The 15958-nt window shown below is 34.8% G+C and overlaps 2 protein-coding genes across 6 annotated transcripts in view; both read left to right on the top strand.

The window, feature by feature from the left end:
* LOC135102929 (polyamine-transporting ATPase 13A3-like) overlaps positions 1–15958 on the top strand; it is a 72834-nt gene that overhangs the window by 18967 nt on the left and 37909 nt on the right. For 3 of the 5 annotated variants that reach the window (XM_064008608.1, XM_064008607.1, XM_064008611.1), the window contains exons 2-5: positions 11017–11084; positions 12278–12445; positions 12980–13047; positions 15160–15234. In XM_064008608.1, the coding sequence (XP_063864678.1) occupies positions 11017–11084; positions 12278–12445; positions 12980–13047; positions 15160–15234 (379 nt within the window). Of the gene's footprint in view, positions 1–2351; positions 2480–11016; positions 11085–12277; positions 12446–12979; positions 13048–15159; positions 15235–15958 lie in introns of those variants that run through there. The other 2 variants (XM_064008610.1, XM_064008609.1) reach the window with 2 other exon arrangements.
* LOC135102931 (small ribosomal subunit protein uS19-like) overlaps positions 10652–15958 on the top strand; it is a 74571-nt gene continuing 69264 nt past the window's right edge. The window contains exon 1 of the mRNA XM_064008616.1: positions 10652–10675. Within this exon, the coding sequence (XP_063864686.1) occupies positions 10667–10675 (9 nt within the window). The 5' untranslated portion in view covers positions 10652–10666. The remainder of the gene's footprint in view (positions 10676–15958) is intronic.

Here is a 15958-nt window from a genome sequence, read left to right as displayed (position 1 = left end):
GTAATGTCTTCAGGATATCATTAATTTCAGCAAAGCACTACATTATGAGAAAACCTATCTCAGAAAAGGTCTTGAATAGTATTAAAGTGCCATTAACTCTCTCTCTCTCTCTCTCTCTCTCTCTCTCTCTTCTCGTCTCTCTCTCTCTCTCTCTCTCTCTCTCTCTCTCTCTCCTCTCTCTCTCTCTACTCTCTCTCTCTCTCTCTCTCTCTCTCTCTCACATTGTTTACCTCCGAACACTTGCAGAGACATAACACAATATTTGATGCCATGTCACAACATCCAAAAAGAAAACTTTATATGCATTGGGATGACAGATGGATACAGGTAGGTGTGGTTCCTTTTATTCTCATGTCCTTAGGTGATCGGAATACAGATATCCACTGTAGTAAGAACGTTACCAAACCGTTCGTCTTGATTAGGTCGAATTTCTTTATCTTTAATTATAGAGAAAAATAATCAGTTTTCATGTCCTAACTGTTTACCATATTACACGTGTAACTAATCAACGTTACAACGTTATCTCCGAAGCGCTTGCACACCCATCTACCTACTGCACACACACACACACACACACACACACACACACACACACACACACACACACACACACACACACACACACACACACACACACACACACACACATACATACATACATACATCGTTGCTCTCGTGGGGAGTCCTTACAGGGAGTCTCAGATCAGGGACTTGATCCGAGAAACGACATGTAGAAGCTAGGAAATAAGCCTGGTGGTCACCTGTTGAGGCTAATAGTCGGAATGCGCCGCGCACTGTCGCCACCCATCAACTTATCACCGTCGTTATTGTTGCCAGTCTCCACACCCTTAATCCGTCACAACTCATTATCTATTGCCAGTCACCACGCCATCGCTCCTCATAATCCATCACAACTCTGTACCTTCTATCACCACCCAATACTCTCTGCCTCTCAACGTCTTGCATTATCGATGACAGATTTTGCCACCGTGTATTCATTACGGAGTGAGATTTATGTATGATGAGTAAGAAATGGTAAACAGTGTATGACTTACTCGCTTGAACATATGGTATGAGTCCTCAAGGAAATGACGCGCTTTCTTAGAGAGAGAGAGAGAGAGAGAGAGAGAGAGAGAGAGAGAGAGAGAGAGGAGAGAGGAGAGGAGAGAGAGAGAGAGGAGAGAGTGTGTGTGTGTGTGTGTGTGTGTGTGTGTGTGTGTGTGTGTGTGTGTGTGGTGTGTGTGTGTGTGTGTGTGTGTGTGTGTGTGTGTGTGTGTGTGTGGCAAAATGCATGGTTAAATAAGGCGGTTAAATAGATAATCTTTAAAATTATCGAGATTTTCCTTCTGTTTATTAAGAGTAGCATTATATTATTGTAATGAATGTTTTTTTTTTTTTTGGCGTCATCCCAAACACCTCTCTCTCTCTCTCTCTCTCTCTCTCTCTCTCTCTCTCTCTCTCCTCTCTCTCCTCTCTCTCTCGTCTTCTCCTCTCTCTCTCTCTCCTCTCTCTCTCTCTCTCTCTCTCTCTCTCTCTCTCTCTCTTTTGTGACACGGACGGCAGTAACAATACCTTTGTTCAGCGGACACGAATGACGGTTGCTTATACTCGTCGTATCTTACTTATATGAGAATGTGATGTGGCAAAGAAATTAAGGAATGTGTACCTGCTACAACAACAAAAACAACAATAACAACAACAGCATCATCATCATCATCATCATCATCATCATCATCATCATCATCATCATCATCAACAACAACAACAACAACAACAACAACAACAACTAATTACTACTACTACTACTACTACTACTATTACTACTGCTGCTGCTGCTGCTGCTGCTGCTGCTACTGCTTCCAACACCGCGACCACTACCGCCACTACGTTAGCTGAATAACAAAAAAACATTGGCAGGAAGGGCAGTCTACCATGGTTCACAATAATATTTGACATCTGTTTCCACGCACCTCGGGTATACATCCAAGGTGGGCGCACAGAGTCTGACAATACAAGCTTAGATATATGACTGGAAGTATATATGCCACAGTCAACAGTATGGTGTAGACAAGTCATGACAGGAGCCTCTTGAGCCTTACCGTGATTTGGTAACTCGACATAGAGCAGGTAAAATATAAGTTACCAATTGTACTATTTTCCGCCATGCCTATTCCCTAAGGCTTGCTTTTGCCTTGTGTATTTAAAGTCATTCTTGCATCAAATGAAATCAGTGTTCTTTTTGCAATCATTGTTAACAGCTTAACATGCGTGAATTTGTGAAAGAAAAAAAAAAATCCTATAAAATGAGTATGTGTATCAGGGACCTTGACCAACTCTGAAGCTGCCAACTCCTGGAATTTTGTGTCAGGTCGTATCCCAGAAGAGGTAGGGAAAGTGTATTTATGCGTGTGTGTCGTGTCAGTCTGAGTTTATCGTAGGTGGGGTGCCTCGCCCGTCGCTGAACCAATGGCAGTGCAAGGTCCGTGATTCCCTCGTTTTTGTTGTTAAAAAAAAAAAAAAAATCAGACTTTATCTCAGTCTGACTCTTTTCTTCAGCTTTGCCACATTGTGGCAGCTGAGTGTTCTGAAATAGTGTTTTGAAGTCAGTGTTGTGAAGGGATAGGCAGCGTGTAGAATGAAAGCAACAGGCCATTAACCTTGGTCGGATGAGTTACCTTTGCCGATTAGATAAGGTCAGCAACTCATTTTTATCACGCAAGAAAAAAAGGAAAAATGCGGAGTGGTGCGTAGATTATGACTATCAATGAAGATATATAATGATGGTGATGACATCATCATACGAGGGCGTACTTCTGTGCATCACTTTTTGCAGTACTACTTCCGCAGGCAACATCAAATATCAGAATGAATATAGTGAAGTGATAATTCTACATTTCAACAAGATCGCCTTTGTAGGATAAGAGGTTCATCGCTATCTGACGCGCTTCTACCCGCCAACATGTTTTCTCGCTAATCACCGGTGTGTGTGTGTGTGTGTGTGTGTGTGTGTGTGTGTGTATGTGTGTGTGTATAGATCTCAACCAAACCAAACATCTGGTTCGATCTGGTCCGCTCGTATAGTGATGACTGCTTTTCTCAACGTCATTATTTTTCCAACGTCCAACTCAGCAGAAATAAAATAAATAAACAGTAATTTTCTTGCGTTGTGTGAAACTGTTAACTATTATTCTGAATAATGTACGGACAGAAACTTTGTTTGCTGAAAGAAAATTAACATTTTCCTTTGTTTTAAAACAACAAAGTAGTGAGTTTCGTTTGTGACATGGCAGTATATTTACAGTCCCTGTCCCGCTCTACGCCTTTCCCTCCCATCCGTGACCAACAGTGCCACGCGAGACGAACAGCTTCACTCCAGTGGAAGCAGGAAGCGCGCCATGGCGCCTCCCTATCACTCACCATCCATTATTATATATATATATATATATATATATATATATATATATATATATATACTATATATATATATATATATATATATATATATATATATATATATATATATATATATATATATATATATATTTCTTACTCGTAATATATATATATAGTTCTTACTCCGTAATTCTCTCCTTTGGCATACATTTCGGTATCCCGTTTACCCGAGTTTCTTCGACATTGACAGTTTCTTGTATACATGCATTCACATTTCTCTTTTCAGCAGTTCTTGAAAAGTGAAAAAAAAAAAGTCTAATTAGTTTGTCTGATTTCCTGCTCGTGGACAGGTTACATAACCCACTGATATCCGTAGTAGTTTAAGTAGGGACTGGACTTAATATTTCGTTGAAATGTCAACGCGCTACTCGGAGTTCAAAGTAACTGACTTGCTAAATTCTGTTCGCGACAGATTGGGCCTTGGAGCACCTTTTGCATTACGTTTGCATGCGTCTTGGCAAATTCAGCCTCCAGCATGTTGAAGTCTCTCTCTCTCTCTCTCTCTCTCTCTCTCTCTCTCTCTCTCTCTCTCTCTCTCTCTCTCTCTCTCTCTCTCTCTCTCTCTCTCTCTCTCTCTCTCTCTCTCTCTCTCTCATGCATATAAGCTTTTGAATAAGACTTCTTGGTTTGGCTGATAGATGTTTATAGTTTCCTGTGTGTTGGTTTTTCATCCGTGGGTCACACGTCACGAGCCCTGCACCTGCACCGCAGAATCGGCTGCTGCTTCGCTACCTTGTTCCCATGGTGCAAGGTTTCCATGCTGATTGTGACCTCAGCCAGCTGGAATTTTATCATCGGCACACTAAAAAAAAAAAATGTATTACATGTCTGCCATAGATTAATCCTAGTCAGAAGGTCCATGAGAAATGGCCCGTGCATGGGAAGTGAAGATCCCGCCCGCCCCCATAAAATTTTTTCACCATGTCCCCAATCGTATTAGTGATAGGGAAGTAGATGCAAATGAAGGTGAAGGTGATGTCCTGCGTATTAATTCAGTTTCTCCAGATTTTATTTATTTATTTTTTTTTTTACCATCCCATCATTTATTTGGGTTTCCCGTTCACACACCCCACTTTCCTGATAGATTCCCAAGTTTGTTGAGGCAAGACTTTATGTCAAAAGGAGAACATAAGAACATTAGAAAATAAGGGAAGCTTCAAGAAATCAGGCCTACATGTGGCAGTCCCTCTTTTGTAAAACATACCGATTTCCACTATCTGTGCTATCAAGTCAAAGTTTTTATCTATGGATTTTGTTAACTTTATTAAAGATTATGATGTGATTTGTTTATGTGAAACTAAGTGTGATGATACTGATATGATTAATGTAAAAAAATAATATGGAAAATATTGGCTTTGACATTGTCTAAGAACAGAAGCAAATTAAGCAGGTTTTAATCTGGGGGTTTACTCATGGCCATCAAGAAAAATGCTAGTTTTAAGTGGAGGCATATTAGTAACACTTGTGATTCTTTACTTTCAGTTAAGGTTGATAGAAATAGTGTAAATTTTGGTAGGGAACTGGTAATAAGCTGTGTTTACATTCCCCCCTCACACTCTAGATATGGTAATGAAGAGCACTATGATGAGCTGGATGATTTTTTGCTTACTCATATGATGATTATGTGCATGTGCTTTGTGGCAATTTTAATGCTCACACTCTCACTATGTCTGATGTTCCTTCTGATACTGCTGAGGACCCTGTGTCTGTAAGTTTAACTGATTTTGGAATAACTGAGACTAGAGCAAACCAGGACTTAACCCCAGATAGGAATTCATATGGGAAAAAGTTGTTGGATGTTTGTAAGAATCACCAAGTTTATAATTTATATTCAATGGAAGGTTAGGGGAGGACTCCAGCATTGGCAAACCTACTACCACACACAATACAACTATTGACTATTTTTTAGGATCACCTGTGATTATGAAGTATGTTGTAGTTTTTAAAGTATTAGATTATGAACCTTTGTGGTCTGATGTACACTGTGGACTACATGCAAGAATCAAATGTAAGATACAAAGTATGGTGCCTGTTGTAAACCAAGAGGCACAGGAATCAAGTCAATCAAGTGTAAGGCCAAGTAAATGGAATGTTGAAAAACAATTTTTATATGTGAGTAATATTGATGAAACTAAGATAAATGAACTGATTGCAAAAGTGGATGAACTACCCATGGATGATATTAATCTAGATTTAAAACAAATACTGATTGAGCCGGCACTTGCAACTTTCCCACCATATAAGAAAAGATCATTCATTAAAAAGTCCAATAATGCCACCTCAGTGGGATATGATAAAGAGTGCTGGGCATCTAGAAAGGAATACCATAAAGCTAGACAGAGGTATCATTTGCATAGAAGTAGTGTAAATTTTAACATGATCAAGAAAAGCAGGAAATATAAAGCTAATCTAAAAAGAGTGAAGAATAAGGAGAGGGATAACTTTATAAAGAAACTTAGAAAATATAAGAGTAATGACCCTAAAGCATATTGGAAAATTTTAAATAGTCAGAAAAGAACTTATCAGATCCCCATAACACTAAATGAATTCTATGAGCATTTTAAGCAGCTAGCGGGTGATGAAAATTCTGACAATAGTGATGTGAATATTACAAATGATGAAGACCGTGCAGATGCTGAAATTTTATCAGTACTTAATGATCCTATAAGTGAAGAAGAGGTAGTTAGAAATATTAAGAAGTTAAAACAACAAATCCCCAGCATCTGATATGATATTAAATGAATATATTAAAAGTACTAATTATCTTTTGTGTTCCCTCTATGTTAAAATGTTTAATAAAATGCTTGATACTGGTGTCATGCCAGCTGAATGGTTGGTGGGTACAATAGTGCCACTCTATAAAAACAAGGGAGACATCCAGGATGTTAGTAATTACAGGGGCATCACCTTACTTAGCTGCATGGGGAAGCTGTTCACCTCCATACTTAATGAAAGACTTAATGATTATTCAAACATCTTATCTATCATTAATGAAACACAAGCGGGCTTCAGACATGGATATTCCACTCTGGATCATATATTTTTGTTGAAATGTGTAATTGATTTATTTAACTGGAAGAAGAGAAAGCTATTTTGTTTATTTGTTGATTACAAGAAAGCCTTTGATATAGTATGGTGTGAAAGTTTATGTTGTAAGCTTGTGAAGGAAAAGGTGCAAGGGAAAATTCTAAATGTAATAAAAAATATGTACAATAATATCAGATCATGTGTCATGCTTAACCAGGAGATTTCAGACACCTTTGTTTGCAATGTAGGAATAAGACAGGGGAAAATTTATCACCGTTGCTTTTTGCTTTTTATGTGAATGATATTGAAAGTAAATTAATTGAATATGAATGCAGTTATGTAAATTTTGGTGATGATTTCTTAAACATGTATCTTAAACTGTTTGTTATTATGTATACAGATGATACAGTTATTTTGTGTGACAGTGAGGATGGAATGAAGCAGGCACTGGTTGCTCTGAATTTATATTGTAATGAATGGAAATTGAAGTTAAATTGTAACAAAACAGAAGTAGTAGTGTTTAGTAGGGGAAGACAAAATTTATCTAACTATGAATTTGAATTTGGTGGTGAAAACATTGAAGTAGTGACAGAGTATAAGTATCTTGGAGTGTTATTAAATTATAATGGGAGGTTTCACAGAGGTGAGCTGGAGCTAAAAGAGACAGCCGCAAGAGCAATGTACTCATTAATAAGTAAGTGTAGGAAGTTTGACTTGCCAGTGGATATACAACTTGAATTATTTACAGCCATGGTGTTACCTATATTGACTTATGCATCTGAAATTTGGGGTTACCATATTGCTAGGGAGTTAGAGTATATGTACATGAAATTTTTAAAACAGGTTTTGGGTGTTCATAAGAATACTTGTAATGACATGGTGTATGGTGAACTAGGTGTATTTCCACTTGATATTTATATAAAGAAAAAAATGATAGGTTATTGGTCTAGTCTAATTTCAGGTAAAAATACTAAATTGTGTTATGTAATATACCAATGTTTATTGCAGCTGGATAGGTTAGGGCTTTATACTTCGCCATGGTTAGCTTGTATAAAGAATATTTGTAATGATTGTGGAATGTCTGATATGTGGTTGTTGCAAGATGTTCCTAATTCAAGATGGATGAAGAAAGCTGTGGAACAGAGATTGAAAGATCAGTGGCTTGTAACTTGGCATCATAATTTAGAAACAAAATCATTAAGTAGCAATTATAGGATGTTTAAGACAGATTTGGGCAGAGAACAGTATTTAGAAAAGTTAACAAAGGGTGACAGATTATTGGTGACTAAATTTAGAACTTGTGATAATAGACTTCCTGTGAATGTTGGTAGGTATCAAGGTGTCAGTAGAGAAGATAGGGTATGTAACAAGTGTGATGTTGAGGTAGTAGGAGATGAATTTCATGTTCTTTTTGAATGTACGGATGTGGAAATTGTTAGGTCATGTAATATGTATATACCAAATTATTACATAAATAGGCCAACACAATTCAAATATGTTTTGTTCATGCAAAGTACAAGTTCAAGTGTGATGAAGAAATTATCTTTGTTTTTGAAGATGGTGCTACGCATGTTTAGATAAACAGTATGGAAAACAGGTCAATAGTTTTTTCTGATTTCTTAATTAGTAATAGTATGTATCATTATATATGCATACACATTTTTTTTATTCATTTTTTGCCATTGCTTACAGTGTATTTCATTTGTATGTATTTTTTCTTATGTAATATTATGCACATTCTGTATATAATTCTGTATATAATGTTTGTATTCTTTTGCTGGAGAGCTGTGCTCCATACTTTTATATAAAGTCTGAGCTTACTCATTAAATTAAATTCAATTCAATTCAATTCAATTCAGTTCAATCATCCTCATCCATCCATATAATAATCTTTTAAAAGTCTCTAGTGACTCCATTTATCTATCACAGTACTTGAGAATCAGTTCCTTTATATCTTTTATTTGCTGATAAAGATGAATAGCCTATAGCTGTGAAGGACATTGTGAAAGGTCTCCAATGGAGGACAAATACAGGCAGAATACTAACAGCAGTAGGCACTGGCATATTACTGTGTTATGGCAGAATGTTGGGCATCACACACCCTTCAAAACTGATTTCATATTCTCCAGATGCTCAAACCTTAATAGGGCGCCACACTTGACCATTATGAACACCACCACACCACGCAAATACAGGCAGAATACTAACCATAGTAGGCACTGGCATATTACTGTGTTATGGCAGAATGATGTGCATCACACATCCTTCAAAACTGATTTCATATTCTCCAGATGCTCAAACCTTAATAGGATGCCATACTTGACCATCATGGACACCACCACACTGTGCTTTCACTTCACAATACCACACTATCATATGAAACACTTATACCCTCCTCACCACAAACAATAATAGCATGTTACTTTTGTTTTATACTGCATTTATTTATTTATTTATTTATTTTTATTTTTTTTCCAGATACTGTAGTGTTGATTAGCGTTGTTTAAATATCTTAATTATTATATAAAGATCTTTTTCTGCTTGAAATCATCAGAATATCTCATATATATATATATATATATATATATATATATATATATATATATATATATATATATATATATATATATATATATATATATATATATATATATATATAAATTCCAGCATTTCAATCCCTCTCAATCTCTTGACATGCCAGGAGTACCTTAAGAACATACCTTGACTTAACTATTTTATTCCCAACAGGCAGTTGCTAAGTAGTGTCTCTAAGAGTGCTATTCTGAATCCTGAGCATGCTTTCCTATCACCAGCCAAAAGTCAGCTGTTGCCAAGTCATCCCTTCTGCTGCTTCCCTCACTGACCCTCTTTATATAGTTCTTGGCCTTCCTCTCAATTCTACTCTTGTGACTTCTCCATATTTTAGTCTTTGATGTGTTCTGTCTGGTGGAATTCTCTCTCTACATGTTCCAGCCATCTTCTGTCTTTTTTCTATCACTTTCACTCTGTCAGTTTCACATCCTATTCCTCTTATTTTGTTATTTGTAATTGTGACCTGTCATCTTAGTCTGCAATTTTTTCTTAAATAGTACATTTCAAATGCCCTTAATTCTTTTCTTTCCTCCTTTCTTAAGGTCCAGCAGTTACTTATATATATTGCTGTGGATACAGCTATTGTTTGTACAATTTGTATTTTCAGTTTCAGTGACACCTTGTTGTTTTTCCATACCTTATGTGATCTACTGTCATTCTTTACTGCCAACTTCGTGTCATCCCTAAGTACTTGAACTTATACACTTGCTCCATTCTCTCTTCACTCTTCTTTCCATCATCATTGATTTTGTTTTTGTTAATATTTACTTCCATCTTGTTTCTTCTACATTCCATTTTTGCTCTTATTTCTCTCACAACCCTCCTTCGTTTCTGTATCAATACAGTTTACTAAAGTCTCATTTTTTTTTTATTGTTTTTGTTATTTTTTAAGGAGTTTGTTAAATAAGTGTGGTGACAATGGGCAGCCCTATATTATGCATCTTGTGGTGTCACAAATTTCTGTTGTTACATCTTTCTTTACCTCTGTCCTTGTATTTTTGTAGTTCATAAGTACAGTCTTTCCACCATAGTGTATTCTCCCTCCTCATTTCCTTAGAATCTCATTGTATCTACCATGCCTTGTCTCCAGACTGTGTCAATTGCTGAAGACAGTATATGGAACACTCTTTTTCTTCTCATATATCTCCTTGATCTGCTTGATCTTTTGTTCATCCTCCATTACAAAATCACGTTTGTTCTTTTCCCAATATTTGCTCCTCATTTATTTTTCATCCTCCCTTATATAATTTTTGTCAGTATTTTATATTTATAATAACAGTAGGCTCATAAGCCTCTGTTCATTACTTTTTTTTTTTTTTTTTTTTTAATATTGGACAGATAGTGCTGTGTGTCCAGTCCTTTCATATAATTTTCTCTGCCCATTTTCTGTATACAGACACTAAACTCAAACAAGGGACAAGGTGGAATTTGAAAAGTGCATGATGTCATGAGTATTGCAAAAATCAATGTTTTACATAGAAGACTCAAGAATGTGGGCATGAAAGCAATTTAAGTTATTGCCCACATAGATGCAACATTTAGCTTTAGAATTAAAGTGAAGATAAGAAAAGTAGGAGGCAACAGAAAAGGGCTCATGGCTGATGTTTTTAGAGACATGCTTGATACCATCCCACCATTCAGTGATGCCTTTGCTGGAGTAAATGCTGCATTGGGACTTTGGTGTCTTATTATCACTGATGCTGCTTTTAGTTACTTTTTTATGGTGAAGTTATGTTTTGTTTAATGTGTTAATGAAAGAAAATTTCAAATAACTTGAAATACACATAGTACATACATATACAGGACAGGCTGGGATTGGTTCTTATTATTAGATGCTGTGTCTGGGTAAGAAGGGATTTAAACAAATAGAAATTAATAATACAGTTTGAAAATTTCTGTACGTAAAAGGCTGTGTTATATTTATTCTTTCTGTATCCTTTTCAGGGGAGCAAGGCCCAAATGTTGAGAAACCTGGTGTCGACCACATCATTGGCAATGAGGATGAGGAGGCAGTAAGTGGCAGTGTTGTGTGTGCTAAGGTGATGATGGGGAAGTCATGAAGCCTGTATCAGTTGTTACATCCAAACACTGACAACATTAAACCCATTCATTATTTATTTGAATATCACTTGATCTCTTATGTCTGCATAATCTATCTGTTGGGTGAAAACTTTCAGTGATTAACATGTCTGATAGACAAAAGAATGCATATGCACTCACCTAATCAACTCATGCATTTTTGAAGAAGTAATTCCCTTTCCTATTTTCTATAGTCCATTCCCTACATTATTTCAGCCATGCTGAGATACTCATGATCATATAAATTGTCTTCTCCATCCCTTCCAAACTCCCACATGGTTTTCTTGTATAATTCATCTCCAGTACACTTATATTACTGTACTCTGCTGAATTTCCATGTCCATATCTCCAATGCATATATCAAAGGAAGGAGTGTATAGTTTCTTATATCTTTGTCAATCTCTATATTAAAATTCTTTTGATTCATAATTCTCTTCAGTGACCTTATAATAAGTCTCTCTCTCTCTCTCTCTCTCTCTCTCTCTCTCTCTCTCTCTCTCTCTCTCTCTCTCTCTCTCTCTCTCTCTCTCTCTCTCTCTCTCTCTCTCTCTCTCTCTCTCTCTCTCTCTCTCTCTCTCTCTCTCTCTCTCTCTCTCTCTCTTCCATGCTCAGATACTCAACATATAAGTGTTCCTTAGTATACCAGTTCTCCTTTGGGCATGAGATCTTCTAAGTTTTATTTAGTATTCAGAATGTTTGCCAGTCTAACATTACTCTTTTTCATGGTAATTAGTGTACACAGCATTGTAAAAAATGTTTGTACATACAGTTGTACCTCAGTGATGTTTAAAAATTTATTTTTGACATCCTTAAACAGAATACATATTTCTTTATTTAAATCATAACATTAATAATCATAATGAAAAAGAATCCTGTAAAAAAAATGCTAATTAAATTTAAGTGGTGGCATTCCTTGGCCACAGGATGCAAGCCTAATCAAATTTCAGTCATTCGTGTCATACCCTCTTAAAGTCATTGATGTACTTTCTTCCTCTGCATATAAACACATGTGTGGACTTAGTGATTCTCTCTGGTTATAGTATACTGCAAGTTGATAGTTTTGCTCTTATAAGACAGTGCTATTGCTTAATTTAAGACTTTGTAAAAATCAAGTTTTACCTTTCAGGAAATCTATGGATACCGTCGATCAAAGCTTAAAACTGGTATCACCTGGTTCTTCATTGTGGTGTCTGCTGGATTCCTGCGCCTTGTGTTTCACTGGGTTCCAGTCTGGATGTTAAAGGCCACCCACTCCCAATGCTCCTTGGAACATGCCACTAAAGTTCTTATTGTGGTTAGTAATATTGCTTCATTACTGGTTATGAATTTATAAATAATACAAGGTAGTTAAGAGGGTATGTCTGTTTGTGTGCCCCATCATCTCTCTCTCTCTCTCTCTCTCTCTCTCTCTCTCTCTCTCTCTCTCTCTCTCTCTCTCTCTCTCTCTCTCTCTCTCTCTCTCTCTCTCTCTCTCTCTCTCTCTCTCTCTCTCTCTCTCTCTCTCTCTCTCTCTCTCTCTCTCTCTCTCTCTCTCAAGAATAAGGTAAACTGCCCAGCAAGTCACACTGCCAACCTTGATGATTTCCTTGGTATTCAATAACACTTTTTTTTTGTCTTTGATGATCTTAACTTTTATTTACCATATTTGATGGCTCATAAGACACACCTTTCACTGAACTATGTCTTTAAAAGTTGATACTTTGATATGTCTTTTATATGTATCTACATCCATGAGAAAATAATTGCCAAGGATGTCAGTATCTAATATGGGAAGAATTGTGGAATTTATTAGTGGGTGAATTTCTAATATATTTCTCTCTATCCTTAGGAATATTTCAAGAAATACAAGAGGAACTTTGTTAAAAACATCTCTGAAATTAATGCCCGTAATATACGGTAAGAATACTTTATTAGCATTAGTTCTTGGATCACAATAAAGGATAAGAAATAGAGATATAGCATAATGATAAAATTAAGTCCCAGCTTACAATAAAGTTCTTGTGCTAATTATCATTACATCATACTTTCCATTCATCTCTTATTATAATTATTAAGGTAGTATTATAATAATAAGCAAGATCTAATAAGTCTGCATGGCAACATGCTATATAGAAAAATACAAACAGGTCCTAATTACACAATTTGTGTTTGCATGAGTGTTACAGAGGGTATGAATCAGAGGTTTGCTTACTTGCACTATATTTGAATGAAATTAATGGGATCTTACACTTATACAGAAAACAGTTAAAGGAATCTGCTCTTGAGATGAGTTGATATGAATGCTAGGTCTTGATGATCATGCTGCTGCACTTGTTCATCTAACATTAAATAGATGTGGGACATCAGTGAAGAACATGTGACCTTGCTTACTGGCAGGAGCAGAAGAATAGCAGTCATGTCTTTTAGTGTGCATATGCTTGTGCATATGCGTGTGCTGGGTTTGTGGATGTGTACATGCTTGCTCTAAAATGCCATAAATAGTTTATGTCACACCCTGAAGGGTAGGCAAAATGCTATGGGATCACTGACCATTAGACCTAGAGGAAGGAGGAAGTGAAGTATATTAGTGTAGTGATAAGAAGATGAAAAGAGGTAAACTGAAATTGTGCATGTTCAGAAAATGATGAATAATGATTGAATGAAAAAAGAAAAAAAAAAAAAAAAATATATATATATATATATATATATATATATATATATATATATATATATATATATATATATATATATATATATATATATATATATATATATATATATATATATATATGGTTCTGGATGTAGATGGTTAAGTATTAAGAGGGAGATCTAAAGAAATTGAAAATGCAGTGTTCTTGTAAGACTTCCAAAATATAGGTTTTTTGTCAGGTGAGCCACCATTTGGTAGATAAAAGTGAAGTCTGCAAAAAGGATTATGTATACAGTATGGGTTAGAAAGTGGAACATTGCCAGTATGTGAAGATTTATAACTGGTTGGCAATTTTGTGTGTAATATATATATATATATATATATATATATATATATATATATATATATATATATATATATATATATATATATATATATATATATATATATATATATATATATATATATATATATATATATATATATATATATATATATATATACTTTTTCACTTAAAAAATTTTTATCCAGCAGTACGTACTAATACGTATTATGTATGAGACTTTAATGTCTGTTGTACAGAAGTTTTCACAGTGCAAAAAAAAAAAGGCAAGCATTTCACAAGATATAAGAATTAATCATGACAACTATGAGAGAAGCAAAACAGTAAAAGACTATGAGTTTAAAGCAGGATGCCAGACTTTTTACTTTATCCTGTTTAATAATGGAAAATGGGAAGGGATTCCTACAAGCATATACATGTAAATACACTTCATAGAAGGTTATTTAGATAAAACCATTTATAGTTATCAGAACCAAGGTGCTGTGGTTAGGTGAAAAAAAAAAAAAATACTGAGTTTGGATCCAGGATGGAGGATGGAACCTAAATACCCTTGAATTAGGAGTGTTGAATATAATGCATAACATTAAGAATGCAAGGCTCTCTCAAATCCAGGACTCATCATCCTGGTTGGGGAGATAATAGAAGTATTGTACATAGTAGTAGAATTTTCTGCCCCCAGTGGAAAAGAATTTTTGCTAATTTATTAACTAAGTATATAACAGAGTATGAGGGATTAGTACTAATTTTGAAGTTTCTTTAAGAATATTTAATGTTTTTTGTGGTGTTAATTATAAAATCTTTACATTCTGATTAATATAGAATGTGCATACACATATTATTTTGTACAAGATTTATGTAAAATAGTTGCCTGAATTAGAAATTAGTCTCATTTCAGATATGTAATTTCACTAAATTTCAAATTTGAGTTTGACTAAAATATATTCCATGACTGGTAACTGTTTACTTAGTATAATAATCTTAAGTAAATTTTACTACTTGCACTATTATAACAATTTTTCTTTTAACATCTTTTTAGCTTTCTTCCCAGTACATCACAAAGTAGGATCTGGAAAAATCTTCAAGATCTTCTCTATTTCTTTATTGATGCAAGGTATTTTACTAAGTTAGCTGCTGCTGTAACTAACCACAGCTTCATTCATAAAATGTGCCCATTATTTCTTTGTATGCTGGTAAATTTCATTATGTTGCCTCTGGCTGTATATATATATATATATATATATATATATATATATATATATATATATATATATATATATATATATATATATATATATATATATATATATATATATATATATATGTGTGTGTGTGTGTGTGTGTGCAGCTTTTTTTGTGAGTGGTCTTGCTTTTGTTTATTTATTTATTTACTTGTTTGTTTTTTGTGTATTTATTATTAATATTTGCATGTTGATTATCTTGCTTGTTTATGTAGATTTTGCAGGATGGTTATGCAAAATTGTTTTATACATACAGTATATGGCCTCTGGTTATATATGTATACCTAAAAATGAGCAGTTTTCCTGATGAGTGGTCTCATTTTTATTTATTTATTTATTTTTTATTTATTTTATTATTGTTTTTGGTTCATTTAATTACACTATGTAACAAAATGTTTGTCTTTGACAAATAAAGGTTATTTTCCAACTCATTTCATTGCAAAACAATAGAAAATGTCCGTTATTCTTGTCAAATTTTGCTTTTGTGGCTTTTAAAATTATTTTTTGCCCCAAAATAGCTAAATTTCACCATTTTTCTAGATGCTGTCACAGAGAACTTCTTTGCTTTTGTCTTGATGAATTGACCACATATGTAGT

Source organism: Scylla paramamosain, chromosome 8 (genome assembly GCF_035594125.1).
Source record: "Scylla paramamosain isolate STU-SP2022 chromosome 8, ASM3559412v1, whole genome shotgun sequence".
In the NCBI taxonomy this organism is placed as follows: domain Eukaryota; kingdom Metazoa; phylum Arthropoda; class Malacostraca; order Decapoda; family Portunidae; genus Scylla; species Scylla paramamosain.
This window is presented reverse-complemented; position numbering and strand designations above follow the sequence as displayed.